The sequence below is a fragment of the Drosophila rhopaloa genome, unplaced genomic scaffold (genome assembly GCF_018152115.1).
Source record: "Drosophila rhopaloa isolate 14029-0021.01 unplaced genomic scaffold, ASM1815211v1 contig_2, whole genome shotgun sequence".
NCBI lineage: Eukaryota > Metazoa > Arthropoda > Insecta > Diptera > Drosophilidae > Drosophila > Drosophila rhopaloa.
The window spans coordinates 18,402,165-18,424,311 of record NW_025335083.1 but is presented as its reverse complement, the minus strand read 5'-3'; the positions used below and the strand labels follow the sequence as shown (position 1 = coordinate 18,424,311).

General features: G+C 38.1%; 1 protein-coding gene across 1 annotated transcript in view; it reads left to right on the top strand.

Annotated features, from left to right (window-relative positions):
- Window positions 1-22,147, top strand: part of LOC108046499 (neural cell adhesion molecule 1) — a 67,361-nt gene that overhangs the window by 2,330 nt on the left and 42,884 nt on the right. The window contains exon 2 of the mRNA XM_017126204.2: window positions 6,943-7,414. Coding sequence (XP_016981693.2) covers window positions 7,198-7,414 — 217 coding nt within the window. The 5' untranslated portion in view covers window positions 6,943-7,197. The remainder of the gene's footprint in view (window positions 1-6,942; window positions 7,415-22,147) is intronic.

Here is a 22,147-nt window from a genome sequence, read left to right as displayed (position 1 = left end):
CCGGAGTTCTGGTTGTCCGCTGCAGATACAAATGTTGAGATACAAATGCGCAGGCGGAATTTTTGATTGGCTTGCTATCGCAAACATTTTTGACAATTTCAAAAAGCTTAATGGCTAATTGAGCTGCCGAAGGGCCATTCGAATCCAGTCCGGAGTGAAAGTCGCCTGCATTTGTTTGAGTTCAAATTTATGGCGAAGAGTCAATTACGTGCAATAGGACCAAAGAATAATAAGGGAGATACATTTCCCCAGAGGTATTCCCAGTTAGGGGTTAGTTGACAATGCTACCTATGTGAATGTGGCTTATCTGGAGTACAGATTTTCCACGAGTGTGCTTACTTCAAAAAGGCATTAAGCCGAAACGTATAAACAAAAGTTACGCATACCCAACCTTAACCGTTGACGGGTTAATGTGATTTTAATGTACTTTTTACCCTCCCATGCCAACCCCATCAAAACCTTAACCTCTTCAACCCCCCGCAAATGTGCGTTTCAGAGTTAAAGTTTTATGCAATTTTCCCATTATTTTTTTTATTTAATGCACATAAAAAGTTTTTGTTTCCCTTTTGTAAGTTTGTGCGGTATGCAAATTGAAATGTTAATAATCAAAATTTATTTGGGACGAATAGTAAGGAATAAATACATAAATCATATGAGGTTATCTTAATTTATACATTTTAAAATTTAATTTCTTCAAAATAACTGCTTTTATATCTGTTGAATATCGTTGAAATAAACCGAGTAGTAAAGTTGAGTAATTTTTAAACTAATATAATGCATAATATAATAAACACACAATTTGAACTTCCTTTCGTAATATTAGACCTGGCCGCATTGCGTGCGGTGGCTTTCCACATAATAAAAGCCGATTTAGGGAAAACTTTCCACGCTTTTGAAATCAATCTTCCTAATGACAGACTACCCAAACGAAAACAGCAAAAGCAACATGAATAAAAGACGGCTGGTAGACACGTGCGTTTTTCTCAGAATTTCACGCTCAAGTATCTGGCACTTGTAACCGTAATCGATCTGAACAATAACAGAATGAAATGGCATAAAAAATTGTATATTAACAAACAGCAAACAAAACCTGACGTGGCACGAAAACGCGCCAAAGGAAGCAAACAGATGTCTGCTCTGAGGTTTTTGCGTTGGAGGATGGGTAAAAGGGCTGTGGCTGCGATGATTCCAAAACAATTTTCACCTTTTGTTAGAGATATTTGAGTGGGTAGCGAAGTCTTTTGGGAGTTTGGTTAAGTTCTTGGAAAAGAAAATGCAATTGAAGTCGTTAGGAGCAATGGGATAGGCAACCATTTCTGAAGAGTCTGGCATTGTTTAAATTGATTGATTTGCGCAAAAATTAATATACCTAAAAGGTATTTTTAACTTTCGAAATACATTTAAAAATCAGCTTTAACTTTCTTCTATATTGAATTAAAATGAGTATACTTTTATTTGTATATTTGCTACCGCAAAAATAAACTTGCCTTACTTTTATACAAACCATAAGTATTTTGGTATTTGCCGTCTGTTTTGAATGCACTCATTTAATATTTGATTAAAGTTATTAAATCCTTACAAAGCACACTCAAGTATGTATTGTATGATTCCGGTCTTTGTCTAAGTATGCATAAATAAACAATTATTGAAATGTGCTAAATTCTGAAGAAATTGTATAAATGTTTCAAAATTATCATTGAAATATTGTGCGGTCGCCCAAGTATAATTTAGGCAGTTAATGGAAATGGCTGGCAATTTAAGTGTGTTCGTCCAAGTCTGCCATAAAGCTGGGTGTCGAACATCCCCTTATTTGGCCTATTGCTTTGCCTTGCTCATTGCATTTATATTGTATATTCAATGATGAGTATGTTATTTTACCGAAATGAAACATTATTTTGCGCAATATTTTTGCCTTTTACGATGCCAATGTCCGCCCCAGCCAGGGGAATTCTTTTAAGAGGGATCGGAATCGGGGGAGACCTCCATTTTCGGTCATACTCCTACGAGTGTGTCTTCGGCTGGCCTGAAACTCATCTTTCTCGTCTTGTGGCTTATTTGCAAGTTTGATGGATTTTTATCCCTTTTGGCCGCTTTTCTGTGTGGGCTTGCCTCACTTTTATTATTCGTTACCTCGTCCTTAACCTTTCCCTCTATCATTTTTCTGGGTTTCACTGAACTTGTTTTCTGTTCGTTCTGCTGGTAGGTTTTCTTGGGTTGTTGCTGCCTTTGGTGCAATTTTATTATGCCACCACAGACACACGCATTTTTATTTATTGTGTTTTTTCCTCTACCCTCCACTTGGCATTTATTTATACTCGTTACATATTCCGTCTCGTTCTCAGTCTCTATCTGCCTCTTTTCGGTGCTTACTGTTTTTTATATTTTTTTTTTTGCAGCGTTGTCGGCGAATTTATAAATATAAATGAGTTTTGCCCGATGAAGGTTAAATTGAAATTTACTTCGGTTTACTTTTACAAGAGGAGTGGGGACATGGTGCTCTGTGAGTCGGGAATAAGTTGTTTAGCTTGATTGGTATGCCTCACATGATGGAAAGCCCGGTGAAAAGTTGCTTAGAACTCCGCATTTCCGCTCATCCTGGGGCTTCCGACGCTCTAGTCCCCTATATATGTATGTTCGTTTCCCATTTTAATTTTGCTAAGCAAACCGCCGGATATCGCTTTCCTTATCCCTTATTCATTCGCCTTTTTTCGGGTGTGAAAACTTTATTTGTCTGGCTTCCTTTTGTTTGGCCTTATCATTTGTCAAAAAAAAACTTCCCCAAATTGAATATTTGCATAAGTTTATTGAAACAGCCATCGGGAGGGTAATGTTTGACAAAGGGAAAGGAAAACATAGAAGGAGTCCTCCCTGCCTCAATACTGGCTTTCGGTCCCTCTTTGCGGCATCTGTTTGATTTGTATACTGAAGGCTTTGCCTTGGTTAAATCCATTTCTTGATTCCTTGCCTTAGCAAATTAAAGATTTGACAGGGAAAATAATATGTATACAAATGCTGATATTGATACAACTAAAATATATAAAATTACTAAAATACAATATCTGTAATAATTAAAAAACAATTTTGAATACAATGTCGGTAAAACTTTTCGTTTTAATTTCTTTAAATTTGTTTTACTGTATGACTGTGATTAAATTTTGTGGGTAGTAAAACTTCAGCAAAAGAAATACATTTAGTTTGGTAATTTACTTGTCGATTTATCCTTAAAAAAATTTAAACTTTGTGCTTACTTTATTATCACAAAAAAAAAAAACATTTTACATTGTTTCACCTAAAAAATTGTTAATTTCTCTCTCCCAATTAATATGTCAAATGGCTATAATTGGAAAGACACAATTTCCTATTAAAAGATTTGACAACATAACATACGTTATTTTTTGGAAGGCTTGTACAAGCTTAAGTGAAAATCAATTACTTTATTATATCAGTATTTCCTCTAGTTGCTATAGAAATACAGAAATACAAACGCTGTAAATATTTATCACCAATTCGGCCATCAAAGTTAATCAAACTTGACCAGAGCCTCGAAAACAATTTGACGACGTTTTGTTGACCGCAAGAACATACATATAACCATAAATATTTATACATTTAAGTGGCAGTGTGTGGGAATACGACATGAAAAGATATTTCCTGTGCAAGGACATAAATTTCAACGGCTGCTGAGGCATAAAGCCAGTGGCTTAAGTGTTGGCCATGTGTCAACCAAGGATTGTCATTACATATATGGTTATAGATTTATTTGTATAAATGTACTTGTATCCGGAGGCATTAATCTCAACGACACTAAAAATCAGAAATGGCGAAATCGTATCGTTCGCGCCGCTATTAACGTCGTAATATGAAAGCAATTTCTTAAATTTTTCGCATATTAAACGTTGCTGCCATTAATAACTTTTGGGAGGAATTGAGGAGAATAAAGAGAAAAAAAGAAAATTCTGTGCATGTTCCAAATGATCGCTTCAATAGCCACAAAGACCATAAGAAACAGGCAAAACAGGCGAAACAGGCCAAGTTCTGTGGATGGGGAAGTGGAAGGAAGTGACTGAATGAATAACTGAATGAGTGACTGGCGGTCGGAATAAGGTACCAAGTGCAGGGCAGATTAAAGTGACGGACTAGCCAGAGTCCGTTGGAGATAGAGTCACTACGAGATTGTTTGTTCTCCATGGCCCTTTGCACATGATAAAAATTTATTTAGACCAAATAGAAAAGAATGAGGCTGGCGGGAATAATAAACTACAACAGGCAGTTGAGCCAGACACAAAGTGAGAGGCCAATCGAGGTTCAGGAAGTGCCAGGCAGCCATTGACAGGAGGGAGGGGTGGTGAAAGTGCCACAACTATTGTTCAAATGGCCTGTGTATGAGTTCTGGTTTGGCTGCAGGAGATCCTTGCTCCGGCCCTTCAGTTCCCCAGTTCGTCCTGCCGTCAGTCAGCCACTGAATAGCAGCAGCGACAGGCCACTGACGACGACTGCATGCAATAAAATGTGTCTATCAAATGTATTCTTTCATTCTTATTCCAACGTTACGTATGCTTAATGCTCCCTTCTGGGGCAAAGGGCTCACTTAACTTAGGCCTTTGTTTTGTCGCTGCTGGATAAAAGCCTTGTTGAAATAAATCTTAATTTTCAGTCAGATAGTTTACTTAATATACATATTTTTAAAGATTGGGTTAACCAGCGAACAGAAACTAATGTGACCAAAATTATACATTTTCTAATATACCAAGATATATGTTATTTATATAAATTTATTTTAATCTTATTATTTTATATAAGTATAATCGTATTCATTTTTACAAAGTTAAGTTATCGTTTTCAATGCCACAAATATGGTTTTATTATTGAAAGCTTGAAACATTTAAAAATGGTTAACGAAAATAGTTTGACTCCTAGAGTATCCATTATTCGTGGATGCGACCTATATACTACGTTTTCTAACAATATTTTTATTTTGTTTTTGGTTCTCTCTTCCTTTCCCCTGCAACGCCAACCAGCCCCTCTATGTTTGTCTATTGGTTGGATGGTTCTGTTGCTGGTCGCTAGCTCGGCCGGCCGACGTTTCCGTTTCCGCTCACTGTACGCCATGTTGATTTTGCCATTTCTCCATTGTTGTTTTTGTTGTTGTTGTTGTTGTTGCTTGTTTTGAAGTGTATGTGCGCGTTCTTTGTGTGGGTTAATGTGCGCACTCGACTGTGCGCAAATTGCTCAAGTGTAGTTCAAGTTAAGCCTCCCCTCACTTCCCTCTTACAGTTTATATATTTCCAACCATTTTTTCTGAGGAATAAAAAATGGTAAGCAAATTTTTTTTTTCATAATTGCCAGCCGGACCATTAGTTTTATCATTATTATTTTCCTGCAAGGGGGGTGGGTTTTGCGAGGGCTTTTGTTATTATTATTATTATATTGCTTCACATTGGCACCTTTCCGGCAGTGTCCCCTTGTTGCTTATCTCTGGGCCATATTTTTGGTCGCTTATTGCGCTGTCTTACATTCTTATCATTATTAAGGGCAGGTTCCACTCTATCCTCCACCAAGTTGACGACACTCGACGGACACGTTGACAAAATGACAATGGCAGATAGAGGAGGGGCAGGAAACCAAGTGTGGGAATCCTTAGCCCAGAAAACTTGAAAAATTTCGACCCAACTTTGGGTTGATTTTTTGCCTGCGCTTTGTAGCCTATTGATTTGCCTTTTTTTGTCTAGGGCTGACATCTTTTCCATTTCTTTCATTTTTGTATCTTTTCTGACTACCTTTTGTGTCTGTTTATTGGCGGTACCTTTTCCTTCTTTGTCAGCATTTTGTTTCCTCGCTCACCTCTAAGTTTCATCCATACCTTGCCTTTTATATATTTGCAAATCATTATTATTTGCTGGGGACATTTTTCCCGAAAGAGAGATACATGAGATGTCTTTTTTGTTCTCCAGTTGTGTGCCAATTTTTTTTTTTACCTTTTATTTTATGTTTTAAGGTAAAATACAATATTTCTCGTCCTTTGTTGAATATTGCTTATGGCAAATTTTATCGTTCTCTGCCAATCTGGGGATGGTTAAAGGGGAGATATGAGGGTTGGGCAAAGGTAGGGTTGCTGAACGGAAACGGCAACTTTTTGTTTGCTTCAATGCCTTATCTTGTACTACAGCAAACTGTAATGTTGAATTGGTTTTTAGAATGTGAACAAAAAATTAAATTTTTGTAGTGTAGGTGCAGCAAATTTTTAAAAATATTCCTTTTACTATAAAATAAATTTATTTTAGTAAAAGAGTGACGTAAGCCTTACAAAACTTTTGTTTCAAAAATAAATTTACCTGGTTTTTATGAAGAAATTTGTATTTTGGGGCATGCAAATATTGGTTTGCAACAAATGCTCTTTACTAAAATTGTAATAATACATTTGGGTACTTTCTGTAAAGGGTTGAGGCTTAAAATAAAATGAATTTTAATGAGACATTAAGTATATGTTCTGTATAAGCAAACTCTCAAAATTAAAAGTTAGTAGCTCGTAATATTTTATTATTCCACTCTAACCTCTCGCTTCAATAATTACTCTCCTTAAATTCCATGACTAATGTTGTCAAACCACCTTTTGATTCACCCTCCAAAACGTCCAAACTTTCTGGCAAGGTGACGAACTTGCTCATCTCTCTTTGAGAAACTTTCCTGCCCGAAAATTGAGTTTTCCCCCACCCTGTGAACATGAACATCTGTGTGAGGTCTTAACAGGGCGCGTCGCCTTACAACTCGATAATTGCGGCTTCAACTTGACTTTTTAAAAAAAAAAAAAAAAATGAGAGTGGAATAAAAGAGCAAAAGAAACTTGTTCAACTTTTTAACTAGCCTCCAAACTAAAAACTTTTCAATACTCAAACCAATGGAACCAATGGATTCAACCCCCCCTTCTTCTTTTCTCAATTGCAGCTGCTGCCACCGGGAAAACGTAGACCGGAGAAAATCGAAATGTGCTTCCATTAGGAGGACGAGAAACTGAAACTGGAGAAGTCGGAGAGAAGAAAGAAAAACTGCAGCGCCAAATCTGCAAACCAAATCCAACTTAAGTCACATCAAATTAAAATCAACAACCCGGCGAAGGGTGAACGAAGAAACGGAGCCAAAGGAAAATTATAAGAAAAATATATATATAGAGAGACAGAACGGGGCGAACGAAGGGGGAATATGAAGTGCAATAAAAGTCAAATGGCCACGTTAACAATGTGGAAAATTTTTATGGTCCTGCTCCTGGCGATGGCTCTGCTAATGCCGCTCACATTAGCGCGCCTGCATTCCACTTCCGGCGTCGGAATGTCCGGCGGAGGCAGCAGCATGGGTCCTGGAGGCGGCGGAGGAGGAGGAGGCGGCGGCGGTGGGGGCACATCCTCGAAAGATTCACACGGTAAGTCCACCTCTATCCCTCTTAGTTACTTTACTTTTTTGATTATTTTAAATGGCCGTGGCTGCAGCGCTTTCGACTCCGGACAGGGTCCAAGCCAAGTCCAATAAATAAATTTAAATATTTAACTAACTTGCATTCGGAATGCTAACCACTCGCGACTCTACGGGACTTGCCAAAAAGTCCAGAAAGAAAAAATAGTGGCGGAGGGGGGTTGGTGGGTTGAGAAAACTTTAACACCTCGTTGCAACTGGAGGCACGTTGTCCTGGCACGTGTCCTGGCATTTATGATTTCATTTCGCTCTGTTGTAAGTTTTGCCCCGAGTGCAGCTAGTTCCACAGTACGAGTAGCTTCTCGTTTGGTTGCCTCTCTAAACTGTCCATTAGCACCCAAGCAAATGCTTATAGAATTTTGAACAGGAAAGGCCAGTGGAATAGGTGGCACTAAAAAACACGTACTTTAAAAGCAATGCGATATAAGCTAATGTAATGCGATGCCAAAAGTTTGGACATATTTGATTCATATTTTGCTATGTTATAAAAGTCTTAAGTCAAAAGGGGAATCTGTTTCTTTATTAATCATATATGATGTCAGTTTTCTCCAATTTAAAAGGATTCATTGAAAATTGAATATAAAACTCAAATAATCAATGACATTAATAAGCAGATTATACGTGAGTTTTCATTTTAGTAAGTTCTTTGAATAATGTAACTTACTAATAAACTACCATTAAAATGTATTTATATAATATATTAAAAATATGGCTAAGAATATTTAAATTGAATCAGGTCTAGATTGTAGGAAAACAAGTGCAAAAAAGCGCCACAAATCAAAGCCATGATAACTTGCGCAGTTGATTGAAAAGTTTATTCCCAAGATTTTTGCAGTTGTCACAGGCGCTTTGTTCTTCTCTACAGAGAATTCCCAGCTAAGCTCTCTACTCTCTATGTGTCTTCGGAAAGTCTTGGGCCAAGAGAAAAAAAAAACAGCTTTCAGGTGTTTTGAGCTCCGAAGAGCTATTTGACAAAACTGCCAGACCAAAAGCTGGGGCTATTTATTATGCCCACAGGATGTAGGAACACACACGCACCCAGAAACAAGGTGAACTGCGTAAATCATTTCCACTTTATGCGCTCTCTAAGCCAGACAGTGTCAACAAACTGCAAAGACTGTGGACCAGAGAAAGGGATAAGATAGCTACCTGGTTTGTAGGGAACAGGCATTATGGAGCATTAAAAAGTACAGGACTCAAGTGGGAATGGTGAGGGATGGCAAAGAACAGAGGAGCGGAGGGACAATCTCTTGGCAGTCAAAAAGTTTGGCCGTTTAGAAAAGTGTCAAGCATTTTATCACACGGAACCTACCCGAAAGTAGCCAACAACAACAAAAACAACGGCAGCTATAATAAATCTTTAAAGAGCTGGGTGGAAAATCCTTCGCCTGCTCCATTTACCACCACCCCCTCACCCACGGCTAATGCATTTCTGCTAAACAGGCGGCCAAAAGTATGCAACGAACTGGGAAACTCGACTGACATTGTGACCAACTGACGAATGTCTATTTCCATTTTCCTCCCCTCCAACGATTTCCAAGAACTTGTCAGCGTGTTGAGTGCAGCAGTTACCAAATGCTCCAGGGAGCGGGAACAAAAAATGTGGACGACGGGGCCAGTCATCGCATCACCTTTGCCGCATTTTCGGGTGGCAAACTTTTGTGGCTAGCAACACGTTTTGGCCAAAAAGAAAGAAAACGCTTTGGCAAAAACAAACACGCGGAAATGTGCTAAAAGCGAAGGAGCTGGCGATTGACGCTTTTTGTTACGCCCGGAAAACGTGTCCCCGAAAGGGTTGAAGGATTAACCCTTCATGCGGCGTCTAAACAAGTCAACCGCCAAAATCGCTTTGTGTGGCTGGAAATTGAATTTGTGTTTTATATTTGACTTCTCGTATGTGGTGGTCATATTTTCGAAACGCAACTGTAAGGTTTCCCTGTTGCTTATACATTTTATGCTTTTAGTTGCTACATTCTTGACAAATAGCGTTGTTCGAACTCAGTTTATTTACTAAGAGTGAAGTTGAGTTCCTTTAAAATTCAGTTTCAAAAGGTTTACATTTAAAATTATTTTCTTAAAAGTTAACCCCCCACGGTTTTCAAAACTAAAACACTTTCAGGTATTTGCCCTACCAACTACAAATTAGGCTTTCTAAAAATACTTTTGGCAATCAAATTGATTGAGTGAGTGACAAACCCGTTGAGCGAAACTTGCGGGGTTTTTTATAGAAGAGCGGGAAACTTGTCGTAGCATTTCTAATTACTTCGCGGAATGAACTGACAGGAATTAGACAGGTGAGGGAAGGGATTGAAGCAAGCCCACGAATCTGCGGTTTTAATTAATTAAGAATGAAAAGGGGGAACATTCTATTTTTATCACTTTCAATATAAGAGCGTTGTAAATATTTAACCAGGGACTTATTTGTCTTTGTGTCCGGTAAATTCCAAAGATTTTCAAAAGATTTCAAGACAAAGTGAAATTTTGGAACGGTTATCTACGGCTTTGAGTCTACTAATGGGGTGGGTTGAAAGGGGTGGTTCTGGTGCATTTTTGGCTCCTTTGTGAATTTCGTCGCGCAATTTTAGCCAAAACATCAAAATGCAGCAGCAGAGGCAACAAAATTCAAAGCATGCGCTACAAAAGCTTTTAAAACAAAGGCTTGACTGAAATTCCCAAAAAAAAAAATTAAAAAGCATAGCGGACGACAAAGGCGTGGAAGTAAGGGGCGTGGCTGGGAGACCAAACGGAAGATCAGAAAAGCCTTGATACAAGAAAAGCATATACCATGCATCCTCCTTTCACCTTCTTTCAAGTTTTTAGAGAAACATTTTTGGCCAAAAACGCGGAGAAAATGAAAGTTTACACGTCTTGGCCAGGCGTCTTTTTGTATACGTGTGGGTCTTGGTTCTACCAAAAATATACTACGACAATTTCAAAAGAGTCGCCTTGGAAAAGGGTTTACTAAAGTCTGCGAGGAAGAGGCCAATAGAAAGCTTGCTAGTGAATGGCGCATGAAACCAACTTTTGGTTCCGTTGCCTTGCCGCCTGGTTTCGCATTTTTGTGACTTTCATTTGCCATAAATTATTTTATGTTATTATTATACAATACAGAGAAAATGAGGAAAAGCCAAGAGAAATGTTGGGCAAAAAGGATGGGGACTATGGTACAGCAACAAGCCAAATAGAAAGTTTAACTTGAGCTTGGAAAATATTGGGAAAAACTACTAAGCTTAAGTTGGAGACAATTTAATGAACTCAAAAAATAATAGAAAGTTAAAACTTAAAAATGTTTAACAATGCTGCTCAATACATTTTGTAACTGAAATAAGAACAACTAAGCCATATGACTAAAGTAAATTAAATTTAACTAGGTATAAGTTATAGGTATATACAAGAGTTTCTACTAATTGAATTGCCCATCGTTTATAGACTCCAACCATAATTTATAAGACGCCTAAATCAATTATTCGTTTCTGGGAAATTCTTTCAATGTTTACCTGAGAACCTGATTTCATTGATGAATAAATAAAAATACGTTGAATTCTTTGGCAGAAGAGGCAATTTAAAAGTAGGACAAATACTCTTACCCATACAATACTACGCTTAGCCTATTTAAGGCTCGGCAATAGGTAATTTCAGTCGACTTCATGTTACATAAAACTTTCATACACAAATTGAGTACCTGGAAACGGAAAATGTTATTGTAGGCCCATACGAACAACCCCTTCAGTTTGTTACTACTGCTGATGATGATGATTTCGTGCCCAAAGAACTGTATAATGGATATCGTGTTTTATAATTAATATTTATGGCCAGCAAACATACTACGATGTGGGGGCAAGGGAGATCGAGCTGGAAATAAAACAATATAAATGTGAGAAACACAAATAAATTAATGCAGCGAGTCAATGTACTTGACTTGACCATAGCTACCGGTATTCCGCTCTTCAGATCGAGGGACTCCGCCTCATTTCGTGCTGGTCAGTGATTATGTAATAATTAACTGTACATTAACTATTTGTAACCATGAAATTCCGTAAGGCAAGCAACCCCAAACCTCAGCAGGCTATCTGCATAATAAAGGATTTTGGTTCGTGTTTTGACTTCAGCACGATATCAAAACTAATTTCAGAAACATTTATGTTATTTACAACGAAGTAGTGATACGCTACTCCTTAAGGATTTTTGCAGATTCATAAATTATTTTCCCTAGTTTTCTTAAGTAGAGTAACTTTTTAAGTAACTTTTCTTACAACTTATTAAACTGTTTCCCAAGATTGACAGTAAGTTTGTAACTCGCTGAGTGTGAGAGTTCCGCTTTAAAGTTGCCCCAACTTGTATAACAAACTTATTAAACTTGTTTTAAGGGTATTTTAATGGCACTAAGCAAATATTTATATTTAATTTTTAGTGCAATTTTTACGTGAAATTTAACACCAATATAAAAGCCCAACAGCTGGGGGCAGCAGCAAACTCGTTTTGGACATTTGGACGCACACGCTGCGTATACGTAATGGCAATTGAAACCCGTCTGTGCGAGCTGCGTGGGTGTGAGTTGGACGGTGGAAAACTATAACAATAAATCTTATTTATGTCTTTTTGTGCGATTTTTATGAGCTGATTTTTGATACCAGCTGAAGTTTTCGGGGTTCACTTTTGTCGAATTACTGAAATTGAGCAGGAATAGTTTAAATAAATGGCGCTCAGAAAAATGTGCGCTATAAAATACAAATGCCAAGCGAAAGGAGCATGGAAGTTGCAAATGCGTTGGTCACGCTTGGCACTCCACCATCCGAGTCTTCTGTAATCTAATTTAAGCTGCCATTAGTGTTTAACACTGGCATGGCCGACGAGTTTCTCCCAACGAATTGCCTCTTCATCAATCAAAGGCTATGAACTCCGGCGAATGAGCAGAAAGTGGGCGAAAGTTGGAGCCTGTGCGTGTGCTCGCTGCGTAATTTAAGTTGTGAACTCGGGCAAAACACGCGCCTGCAGCCTCAAAAATATGCTTTGAATGTGCCCCACAAACATTCATTTGCGGCATGTGTTTCTAATGGCGAAGAGGCGGGCAATCGAGAATTTTATGAGGGGAAAACAGGAAGTGCCAGCAAAGCTTTTGGTCGAGCAATGTTTGTTTGCCTAAATTCACCAACATCGGAGTGGGAGGGCTATAAGATCAAAGAGAGCAAACGAAAATAGTTAATCAGAATTAAATACATAGCTTTGGAATTGTTATTTCTTTCCAATTTCAATTCTCTGAAACGATTTTAACCATTATCAATTCGGGCTATCTGCGAGTATTTGCCGCCAACAAATCGATTTAACCGTCAAAGGTCTACAAACCGTTCCAGTCAAGACCCAGTAAAAGTTTGTTTAGAAGGCTAAGAAAGCGGGTAGGTGGGTAGGCTAACACTTTACATTTGCATACTCTGAAGTAATTGATTCCTAAACTTGACACCTTCGCCAGGTTAAGCAGCTTAGCCAAGTCAAAAGTTGGCGACCCTCGGCTGATTGGCCACCCTTTTTCGCCCGGCCTTATTGAAAGGCGTAATTTTCAGACAACAACATTCCCTTGCCATAGGGTAATGCGATCTGGCTCATTAAAAGATTTTGCAGAACGAGTTTCGGCATTTGATTAGGCTGCTTGTTGTGGCCATTTAAATGCCATTTGCCATTTTGTCTGGCTCTCTGTGCTCCGTTGCAATTAGATTTAAGTGTGGCTGGGGCGCTGGTAAATATGAACAGCAAAATGCTTTTAATTTATTGCGACACTAATATACATTAATGTCTTGGGCCAACTGCTAAAGGACAACCCGAGTGACACGGCCTGAGGTCACGGATCCTAGGCGACCGACCCAGCCCAAAAACCAAGTAGAGGACACACAGTCGAGGCGCAGACACAGACGTAGACACAATTAAAAGTCCATGGCCCAGAGAAATGTTAATGACAACAGACTGCCACAGAGTGGACTAGCAGAAGTTTTAGTATAAGCCTCAGTCTGCGATTCGGACCCTCCTATTCCGGCGACTTTGCAACCCCGACACCCGCCCTCGCGGTCCCTGCGAAGCCCGCACAAATTTTTCGAAACTACCGTAATTTGCATATTTTAAGTTGACTTTTATTGCATTAAAAATGGTAGTGGCTTTGGCCATTGCGGCCTCAGACCTCAGGGTGTTGGTCTTAACCGAAAAAACCCATTGACAGTGGGACAAAGTATATAAAAGCGTGTCTTACCAAAAGAAAAAAGGATAGAGAACTTAAAAATAAATTTATTAATTTATAAAGAGTTCAAATTAAAATATATTTAAGGGAATACTTTATGTGGATAAGCACACTCATAAAGATATAATCTTAAAAATAAATTTTACGCATTTGAAAAGATTGCATTTGACACAAGACCCTTAACCTTTGCCCAGTGTTCTCGTTTGTTTTTGCCTTGACTGCTGTCGCCCCTTCAGCTTTTTGCTAATACTTGCTTTTCTTTCCACACAGCCTGACCATGTAGAAAACTTGTAAGAGACAGATTGCAAAAATACAATTAAAATGTTTTAGTGAAAATTAACTGCAGTTTAAATAAAATGCTACGTTGGCCAGTAAACTACGCAAACCAAACTGTCTTGTTGTTCCAGCTATGATGATGACGGTACTGTTGGTGTTGGTGTTGTTGGTGATGGTGGCAGCGATGTTGCCCCGTGTTTTCCGTTGGTGGTTTTAGTGGTTTTAGGGTTTTACGTTAAGTATACGCACTGAGTGCATAGTCAAGTTGAGCTCACCTGCCCGAGGGCTCAAAGATGTTTGCCCTGCCCGAAGTGTTACGCTTGGCGTGGCTAGGAGGGGATTTTGCAATTTGTTGGACTTCTTCTCGGTCGTCGCCAACATAGTCGACGTCGTCGTCGTCATCATCATTATCATCAACAGCTGCTTGTCTAGTTGCTTGTATTTTGTTGCTGTTCTGCGGCTGGCCTAGAAAGTTAATTGAAAAAAAAAGTGAGAAAATTCACCGAAGGAAAGCTGGCCAAGCGGATGCCTGTGTGAAAAAAGGTTTAATTTAAATAAACTACAGAGTGGGCTGGCTCTATGAGGTTGTTGTGGTTATGGCCCAGTCCAGGTGTTTCCGACCTGATGCGGCTTAGCCGTGCAACCAACGACGTTTAGACGTTTTTAGTGCCTTCTCGAAGGAAACTTGAAATTGCCAAGGTGGCCTGAGGGATTATACTGGTGGAAATCGATGTGAAATTCAGCGGAAGATGGGGGATTAAATTAAAATTGAGAAATGGGTGGTTACTTAGTAAATACTTAAATACTTTTAAGTATATAATAGAAATGCTTTCAGATAAACACACAAAACATAAGCCCGAATGTATTTTCAAATGTAAAGGCTTGCTATTGTTATAAAAGGATTTTCTTTTCTCCATCTCAAATACATTTTTTGATTTTGCACAATATAAATATCTTTCTGAGCTTTGTTTTTCTGCTTGCTTGTCTATAAACTATTTTCGTATCTGCCTTTTGAGTTCACTCGATTTAACAAATATTACTTTGATTGTCTGCCTTTAGTTTCTTTGTTTGGATCCTCAGTGCTGCCTTCAAAATCCAATTTAAGTTTAAAAGTCATTGCCAGACACCGAGTCCCATTCCTCTTGTTTCCTTTTTGTACGTGATATATGCGCAATTTAATTTTTAATTGCCCAAAAAACGTGCACATACACACAACACTTTACTAATACTGCGAAATTATCGCACTGCGCCAAATCTAGAAACAAAAAGTACGAGCTCAAGGCTCCACACGTCTATAACCTTGAACCTTAGTCGGAATAACAAGGAGAAAAAGTCGAGAAAGTTGGAGGAGAAGGAGCAGAGAAATGAACAAGAGCCTTTGGCTTTTGTCGTAACATAATACAAGGACATTGTCTCCGTCTCTTTCAGTCGCTGCTGATGTCGCCTTTCGGCGCCTAAACGTTGGCAATGTATAAATATACTCTGCTATAAAAATAGGATCTTTGATTTTCAACCAGACTTCATGCCAAAATCTTTGTTGGTAAAATGTAAATTTTCTATAAATCAAAATGTGAAACGTAAAACCTTGGTTATTATTCATCTAACAATACAAATTTCATAAGAATTTTTCATTATAGATATTTTGCAAGCAAAATGTGTAAGTTATTAACTTTCAGTGTTTTTGTCTGGTTTCTATTATTTCCTAAATATTATACACCAAATATTTTGTTGCGTTTATCTTTTGCTTTGTTAAATTTCAGAATAAAAGCTAGATAAAATGGAACTACTTCATGGACTCATAGTTTAACATTATTTAGGGCATTTCAAGTCGTTATGTCTATGCCCAGCATTTTATTTCTTGTCTTCTTGGCCAACGTTTAAATTGCGCTTTGCACTAATAAGCAAAAGTGTCTAACGTAGCGTAACTAAATGCGAAAGGCAAACATTTCATTAACAAACACGCACCAAAGGATGGGATGTGCTGGGGGTGAATGCGGGATAGGTTGACAGTTATGTGTGCTTTGTATATATTTATACCATCTCTGTCTCTGTCTTGGTGCTTGGGTTTAGCCAAAAAGGGCTGCCATTTTGCCGGGCTCGCACACATGTTCACACACCCCCACACCCAAATCCTTTGTGCCTTTTGCTATTTTCGTATAACGTGTTTTTTTGAGGGTGTGTTTGAAATTTCATAATATGTGTCTTTCATTTCATTCTTTTTGGTTTTACTTTATTTTAAGCTCTCTCCTTGATTAGAAGGTGTTGGCATAAATGTCCTTTGTCGCTAGCTTTGTGCCAGTGTGAACACTGAGGGAAAAAGTGTAGACTAGAAAATAGTTGAAGGTTTTTGGATGTTTCTCTATTGCACATTTCTTAAAGTAAAGAATATTAGTGCTTTTATCTAGACAACAATTTCAAAAAACATATTACTCATTCGAAAATCATAAAATAATATGTTTTTGTATAAAAGTATTAAAGATTGCGTTGTTGCCCCAGCCTTTACAGAATACGAAAGTAAAAAATATTTTTTCTGTGTATGATTGCTAGCTTCGAATAATATTCCTGCTGTTTGTTCATGTGAAATTTACATTTCCAAGTGCCAAGTTTCCAAGGCGGCAAAAATTTAATAAAACTTCACGGGGTTCTCACAAAATGGGGTATATTTATATATGCGTGAACGGAGCGTGGCTATGCAAATATGTAGCTTCACCTGAATATGCATTAAAGGCGATGATTTGGGTTGGCCACCGGAGATGTAGTCTCTATTGGCAGAGGATACATCATCATATAGCAGCACCTTGTCGTAAAACAAACTTGCTTCAATCCATCCCGACACCGCCCTGGAATATATTCAACCACAATCAAATTTATCCGCCCGCCCGCTGAGTTACATAAGCCACATAAAATTCAGCTCGCTGCTGATTTCCCCGGCCCTCGAAGCTCTCGGGGAGCGTTCAACTTTTACATATTCAGGCAGCTATAAATGTCATATTTTATCTGCTCCCACAACTACTCCCGCTGACACTGCCCGAGTCTGCTGCTGCTGCTAAAAATAACAATTTCTAGGGCAAAACTTTATTAAAAATTTATTTAATGTTTACCAGAGTTGCTTCTGTTGGTTCTGCTGGCCTTTTTCGCTTTAAAATTTCAGTTGAGTTGAGTTGTAAGGCTGACAGTAGGCAATGCTTGGGGTTATCCAGTTTATAGATGGACGGAGTTGGGTTTTGGGGTCAGAAAAGCCAAGGGCATTTGAATTTCAAGACATAATTTTGCGGCGGCCTTTGCTGAGTGCCTAGCTATAGACTTGTGAACACTTTCAAGGGAAATTGAGCTGAGCGAAGTCTACCTTAACCTAAATCCGTTCGCCAGGATATTCGTGTTGGAGCGAAGTTTGGTGACTCGTATCATAAATCTGTGTTCATTAAACGTGTGTGGAGCACACAGGACCTCAACCTAACTTTACGGCTCCACCTACACATACAGCAGCCAACATCGTGCGACCTAAAAATGCAAAAATCAATATATCAGCAGCAACAAAAAAAAAAAATAAAATAAAAAAAAAATAGTTCTCAAAAACGTGCAACATTTACAACAAAATTTTATATTGTACAACGTCGCACACACATAGCTATTTTGCATAAAATAAAATTTGTCGTTGTGGGTTTTATTTTTTTGTTTTTCGCCTAGCAGTAGTACTCAACCTGGCACTGATATACACGAAGCACGTATGTGGAATGTTTCGGGTGCCATTGTCCTTCCGTATGTCCTTTTGTTGCTCGTTTGTTTGCCGCCCGGAGACAAAAGCTAAGAGGAATCTCTGTCAGTCAGTCGCTCTCTTTTTTCCTCTAGGAGCACACATTGACCCAAATTTAAACAATTGAAACTCAAAAAGAATAAAATAATAGTATAGTTTTATAGTGGCTGCAGATATGGCTAGAATGGCGGAAGTAGGGGTGTCGCGAATGAGGCTGCAACAAGCTCGCAGGAGAGCCAAAGAAGTAAAACCAGAAAGTGGAGAAGTTTTTATGAAAAATACTGAAATAAAGTGTAACTACCAATTTTTTAAATTTTAAAAATATTATTTATAAAGTCTTTTTGTAATTTTAACTTTTTGTAATTTTAACTTCTTATAAAAACATTTGGTTTTCCATTTTCTCACTATTTGTTGTCTTATGGTTATGAAGACTACTGTACTTTGCCACTGTTCTACCCTACTTTTCGTCAACTCCTGTTGTGGCTGAATATTCATATTTCTGGTGATCTAGAAAAAGTTATGAATTATTAAATATGCATACAATTATATCTTCGTCTGGTCTGAGCGACAGAGAAAGGTAAATTTCATTTTTCGTGTGAAGTAAAATAACAGCAGAAATAACTGCAACTGCAACTCATAGTCCATGCAAATTTCGCTCTCGTTGTTCTGTTCAGATGCATAGCTTTTAGTACTGTCTCGCTTTAACCCTCTTTACCTTTCCCTCTCTATCCAACACTAAACATTTGTCATATGAGGCGTATGTGTGATATTTGTCCTGTGCAATGATGCGTAGCCAAGTGCTGTTGTGAAATTAGGTGACACAATTTCACTCTTCTCATAGTTTAGCAAGATGCTTCATTTATTTTCTTTATTTTTCTCAAATTTAAAATGCACTTTCCGGATGGTATTTTAAATGAGAATCGTAGTGCAAATTGTTTTATGAGAATTGTCCACTGAGGTTGGCATCAACATGATTATGAGATTTGAGCATGATTTGGGAAACAAATGGAATTATAAATTAACTATTTCAAGTTTGTGGCTTGTGTGAAGGGGGAAAAAGAAATATTTCTAAAAGTTATAAATAGATAGACGCTTCTAAAGATGGTGCTTTATTTTATTAAACAAGAATTGGGAAAATAAATTAATTTTATCTGGGTAAATCCTTTTTATTTTAAATAAATTAAAACATTTTTAATTTAAGATGGTGCTTTATTTTATTAAACTAGAATTGGGAAAATAAATTAATTATATCTGGGTAAATCCTTTTTATTTTAAATAAATTAAAGAATTTAAAATTTGTTTACTGTACTGCTTTAATGAAAATATAGTTTTTCTTGTGAATAACTCGTTGTAGATGTCATACTTTTGTACTCCCTTACACATTGTACACATATATCCTCACAGAACATCTCTCTGTGCCGGGAAAATGAATCATAATAATGAGTTGGTTTTTTCCTCTCTGGTCTAAGCTGACTTTTCCTCCTCGACTTCTGCTGCCACTTCACAAAGCGGAAGGATAACAGGAACAATGACCTTTAACGCTCTTTAGCTATTAATGATATTCATGCCGGGCTATTTCCTGGTCTGGACCTCAGCTTACTCTTCATATCCTTGTTTTGTTTTTCTGTTGTCGCCCCTTTTATTCTGCCGCTCCTTTATATGATATCCTGTGTTGATGGTGGAGAGGAAATAACTTACAATTGACCTCGTTAGAAGCTGTCTCATGTGTGTGAGAGTGCTGGGCTCTTGCTGGCTAGTTTGGCTTTAGTGTCGTGACCTCTCAACTATATTATGTCCTGCTGGCACAGCAGCAGCACATGTACAGGATAAACGAGCCAGCAGAAGGAGAGCGGCTAATGCTGATTCAATTACGATCTCGGATGAAGATGGAGCAGTTGCAGATGACCCATTCTTTACGATATCATTTTACTCTTTCTTTTTACGGCTCTGCACTTAACGTTGGATTTAAAGTTTAAGTATATTATAATTATATCCCTGTCCCATCCTGCCACAGTTAATTAAATTTAAATTACACTTCGTTTATTTCTCCCTCGGAGGGTAAGTGTGCGAGTTTTTAAAAGGATTTCCTGCACGCATTTAAGGCTCGCAAATAAATTAAAAGTAATTGTGTTCGGGGAGTCCTCCGAGCAAATACGCAGCTCCAGCAGAGCTAAACAAATCAACGCTTTCAGCAACGGCATTGGACCACTGAGAAGGATCCCCCCAAGGACTCGAACAACAAAAACATAACTTGTTATCTTTTTTTACGACGCTTTGGTTTCATTTTTTTCGTTATATTCGCTATTGTTGTTTATCATGTATGTGCTATATGTATATACGCGTATGCCGGTGGTTCCCCGTTGGAAATGTAAACATGTCCTTATTCGCATCAATGTGTGAGTGCTGCGTGCCAACGTGTGTGTGTGTGTGTCTATATGTGTGTGGGCTGTCAAATGTCATTGCCAGTTGGTTATGTGGCTTTTGGATTCCGCAAAGGCAGCGGTGGCATCGGCGACAGCCAACAACAACATTGCTGACACATAACAATAAAATAGAAGCGTTTATATTTTTGTTATTATTTGATAAACACCCTGCAACAAAGTGGGGTATGGAGGAATTTGAAGACGAATTTAAGAAAGACTGTCCGCCACATCAGAGTGGTTTTTCAGAGTGGTTTTTCACAAGTTTATATTTGAACCTCTCTTTCTCTCTTTCAAGAAGAACACCTAATCCTATAATAAGATTAAAATCATAGTTGTCCAGTTTATAAACAAATTTTTTAGACAATGAACTATGTATTTTCAAAATTTTTAAAATATTAAATTTCTTGTATTCTCGTTTATTTTTCTTATTCTAAAATTTTTTTTCCTAAACGAAAAAATAATAAGAAATTTAGTAGGGTAGGAAACATATTTGTAGGCAAAGAACATAGCCAACAGTGTGGCTTTCAATTTAAAGAGCATCCCAGTCCCATTTCATAATGGCACTCGCAGGAACACCCAGTCTTTTTCTGGCCTCCTGCCATAAGCCGTTCGGGACAAAAGCCATCATAATAACTACACATCGGTGTTTGTTGTCGGTATTCTTTTTGATGCCAACACTGCTGGTGGTAAGGTCACAGGAAAGTAGGTTGAATATTTGCAATATTTTCTGCCCCCGGCCCCTTTAAACCTATAGCCGCACAAGTGTTAAAATCGCTCATCATGTCAGCTCGCACAGCTGCAGGCAGAAATCCTGTGGATGGGGCGTTGAGGCTGCGAGGGTTCGCTATTGAACTTTATGGCCATAAAAGCGGGAGTATATGGAATGGATATTGGGGATATATGTATAGAAGAAATTGTGTATTTATATTTGTATGCTTTCTGTGCTGACAATCGCTGTGTTATGCTGAGCTAAGCATTTCGAGGCAGCAGCTGTCTGCAATTGTTGTGGCATTTTAAGTCTGCTCAGATCATCACCAGATTTAACACAGAACAATTGCGGCCAGTGTGGACAGTATTCGTAATATTCTGAAACCTCAGTGGCCTTCATATTGGCCTATAAAAATACCAAATAAATCGATACATCAAATATGAACCACTTTGAGAGAGCTTATGTTGGCCTTTTGCCCGCACAAAACATTACTTTTTATATGAATCTTTAGATACTACATGAGTGATACGTAGATCCATTATGATATTGACCAATATTCACTTGTTAAGTAGTGAACAACAATAAATTCCGCGTTAAGTCTTGTATTCACAAAATAAAATAAATTTCTTTGTTTTGTATTTATGTGTTTGAACAGCATTAATTCTTTTTAGCTTGACAACACAAATATTTAAATATTAAATTAACCGGATATAAATCAAGTGGAATGAAATTGTTGTTAGTTATTTCATAATATTAATCAGTCAAATATTAATAAATTCTTTTTTAAATAGAATATCCCTGCCTATTTTAAAAACAAGCAAATATAAATTTAAAATTTTTTGTAGATCCTGCCAGCTGTTTGTTGACAAAAATCAACTGAACCCACATATATAGTACTATATCTACTGCCAAATGCGCATTGATTCGCAGTTCAGACACTCTTTCTCCTCCGAATCGCCCGCACTCCCCGCCTTAGCCCCATTTATACTTCAATCATAACTGTCGCCGTCGCTGGCCCGCAGAAAAAACTTCACAGAAATGCCACAAAAGTGTTTACATAGCGTCAAAGCGAAATATTTTATCGACACGCACATGCCGACACCCCCAATCTCATCAACCGCATCTCACCCCCTGCAGCCAATCTACCAACGCGACTTGATTCGCATGTTAACAACTACAGGGCGCTCCGAAAAGGGGGCGGGGCTGGGCCAGGAATAGGACCAGGCCATAAGAACAAAAAGCAAAGGAAGCCAAAAGGCGAAAAATTATTACGCTTTATCTTTTGATTTAACCTTTTG